This window comes from Littorina saxatilis, linkage group LG7 (genome assembly GCF_037325665.1).
Source record: "Littorina saxatilis isolate snail1 linkage group LG7, US_GU_Lsax_2.0, whole genome shotgun sequence".
Lineage (NCBI taxonomy): Eukaryota > Metazoa > Mollusca > Gastropoda > Littorinimorpha > Littorinidae > Littorina > Littorina saxatilis.
The window spans coordinates 49,860,352-49,862,851 of record NC_090251.1 but is presented as its reverse complement, the minus strand read 5'-3'; the positions used below and the strand labels follow the sequence as shown (position 1 = coordinate 49,862,851).

The 2,500-nt window shown below is 39.6% G+C and overlaps 1 protein-coding gene across 4 annotated transcripts in view; it reads right to left on the bottom strand.

Moving 5' to 3' along the window:
* LOC138971707 (N-acetylglucosamine-6-sulfatase-like) overlaps positions 1-2,500 on the bottom strand; it is a 22,362-nt gene that overhangs the window by 885 nt on the left and 18,977 nt on the right. For 3 of the 4 annotated variants that reach the window (XM_070344483.1, XM_070344484.1, XM_070344486.1), the window contains one exon: positions 1-1,757. This exon is cut by the window's left edge and continues 885 nt beyond it. In XM_070344483.1, the coding sequence (XP_070200584.1) occupies positions 1,624-1,757 (134 nt within the window). In that variant the 3' untranslated portion in view covers positions 1-1,623. The remainder of the gene's footprint in view (positions 1,758-2,500) is intronic. The other variant, XR_011457349.1, reaches the window with a different exon arrangement.

Here is a 2,500-nt window from a genome sequence, read left to right as displayed (position 1 = left end):
TTTCTTTGGTATACAATATTATTGGCCTTCTTTCTTTGGTATACAATATTATTGGCCTTCTTTCTTTGGTATACAATATTATTGGCCTTCTTTCTTTGGTATACAATATTATTGGCCTTCTTTCTTTGATACGTATTAGCAAGATCTAGATCAGCACTTTTCAGGACGTGTACGGGAACGTGTATGGGTAACGTCATCAAATCTAGTTTTTACGTCACGCGTTTGCCAAGATCTGCAGTCGTGGTGGGAGCAAAACAACGTATGCATTTGGAAAAAAGTGAGTCACGGGTGACGCAATATCTACACGTACACGTACAGGTCTTTGCTACACGTTCGATCATCTAGAACTGTATTTAAGCTTTGACACCTGTGAATGGTCAGAACATAGGGACAAAAACAACAGGAAAGTCAGTTATATATTATTCGGTTTTCATGAGTTTTGTAGAGAGTCGTAATGGTTGTCATTCCAGTATGAGTACGTCAATGAACAGTTTTGTAGTCTTGTGAAAATTCTCCGCAGTTGTGAATTGGTCTGTATTGTCAAAGGTACCATCGTTCTCGTGAAAGCGATCATGCTTAGGCCAAACAAAAATAGATGTTGGTTTAGGGTAACGTGACCAAAAAAGATAGGGTCGGTAGGTCGGCTTTTTTTAATTAAAAAAAAAAAAAAAGTTGTCGATTTTAAAGGAAGTTACCTCCCTTAGTCTCGGTATGGTTAGCAAAATGTGCCAACAGTTTTTTGGTTTTTTAGAAATGCAAAATAAGTTTTAGGGTTGGCGGGAAAAAATAGGATCGGTCGATCGGGTTACCCTAAACCAACATACATGTATATTTTTGGGGAGCCTTATTACCACAGATGTAGTCACGGATTTTTTAGAAGGGATGAAAAGCATCCTTCAACTAAAAGAAATTCTGAAACCAACAACGGAAAAACATTTTACCTGCTGACATTCCAAAATTCAGAATAATGATGAACAAAAGATTGGTAGGCCATAGAATATTGGACATCGGAATTGCACTGACATGCATGCTCAAGGTACTATGATTCGCCAAACTTTGTTTCCAAATCTTTGTTTGGTAGTTCGGCTTTAGGGAAAATGTTGAATCTGAGGAATCCCTCGAAGGCGGCGTATGGTTGGCTGAATAGCGGGGTAAAAACGGTCATGTACGTAAAAAAAACACTCGTGCAAAAACATGAGTGAACGTGGGAGTATCAGCCCAAGAACGAAGAAGAAGAAGAAGAAGAAGAAGAAGAAGAAGAAGAAGAATCTGAGGAAAACCAATTTCTCTCTGATGTTGGGGAACTTCAATCTGTTCAAATCTCTTGATTTGACCCGCGTGATATACACGGCATAAATAGATCCCTGCGCCTTGAGTCCGAGTCTGGAGATACGCGCGCGATATAAGACTTCATATAATAATAACATTGCGTATCACAGCTCACCGCCTTGTCCACCCGCGTAGGGAGTCTGGAAAAATGGCCGCTACGGCGGATTCCGGTTTGGTGACGTCACGTGAAGACAACGGATGGTTAGGGACTACATGAGAAAGTTGTCTGGTTGTGTGAACAATACAACAGGCTGATTTTCTGTGACTGCTTTTCTGTTTCCTCCTTTCTTCTTCTTATCTTTTCCCTTCTTTCTTTCCTTCTTTCCTTCCCCCTTCGCCTTCTTCTCCGACTTGCTGTAACTTGTTGCCGCTGAGATCATTTCTTCCGATTTCTTGGCTTCTTTGCGGATCGTCTTCGTTTTCAGTTTCTGTGGAGAAAGCAAAATTCAATTATGAAAAATCTGGAAAAAGTACCAATTTAGGCAGGAACAGAAACCTCGAAACCCGCAAAACTATCTTCCATCCAGCCCTCGCTGGCAGTCTAAATACGTATGCACACACATTCAGTAATGTTGCTTTTGTTATATCTTTTATTTCTTTTTGATTTTCCTTTCTTGAAAAGTATATTTTGTGTGTTTTTGACGCACTCAGTGAAAACTGTTTTTGGCATTCGTTATACCCATTGTTTAGTACCCGCTGTGCAGCAAAAACGAACTGTGACAAATGATAATTTGGAATATCCTAAAAGCAAACTGAAATGTTGACATAAAAATGGGCAGAAAAAATTGCTCGCCTATCAACAAAAAGGGCTCAATCAGCAAAAGGGAGAGAACGCGGATCACGGTGACCTTTTTTGATTTCAAGAGTTGAGTCCCCTGCAGTATTACACGGTTTTGACTGTAATTCTGTTGACACTAGTGGTGACGATTCAACTAATCTCATGAGATTTAGCCTAGTTATGAGTAAAATCAAAAAACAAGAAAGGTAGGTTGTTGGAACGTTTGTTATTGACAAAACAATACATTCACAGATATATCGACCCAACGGTTTTTTCGCTTGCGGCTTCGTGGCAGGCGGAAGGAAAAATCAGCCAGGTAAGTTTTCGTTATTGTTTGTGAATGTATTGTTTTGTCAATAACAAACGTTCCAACAACCTACCTTTCTTGTTTTT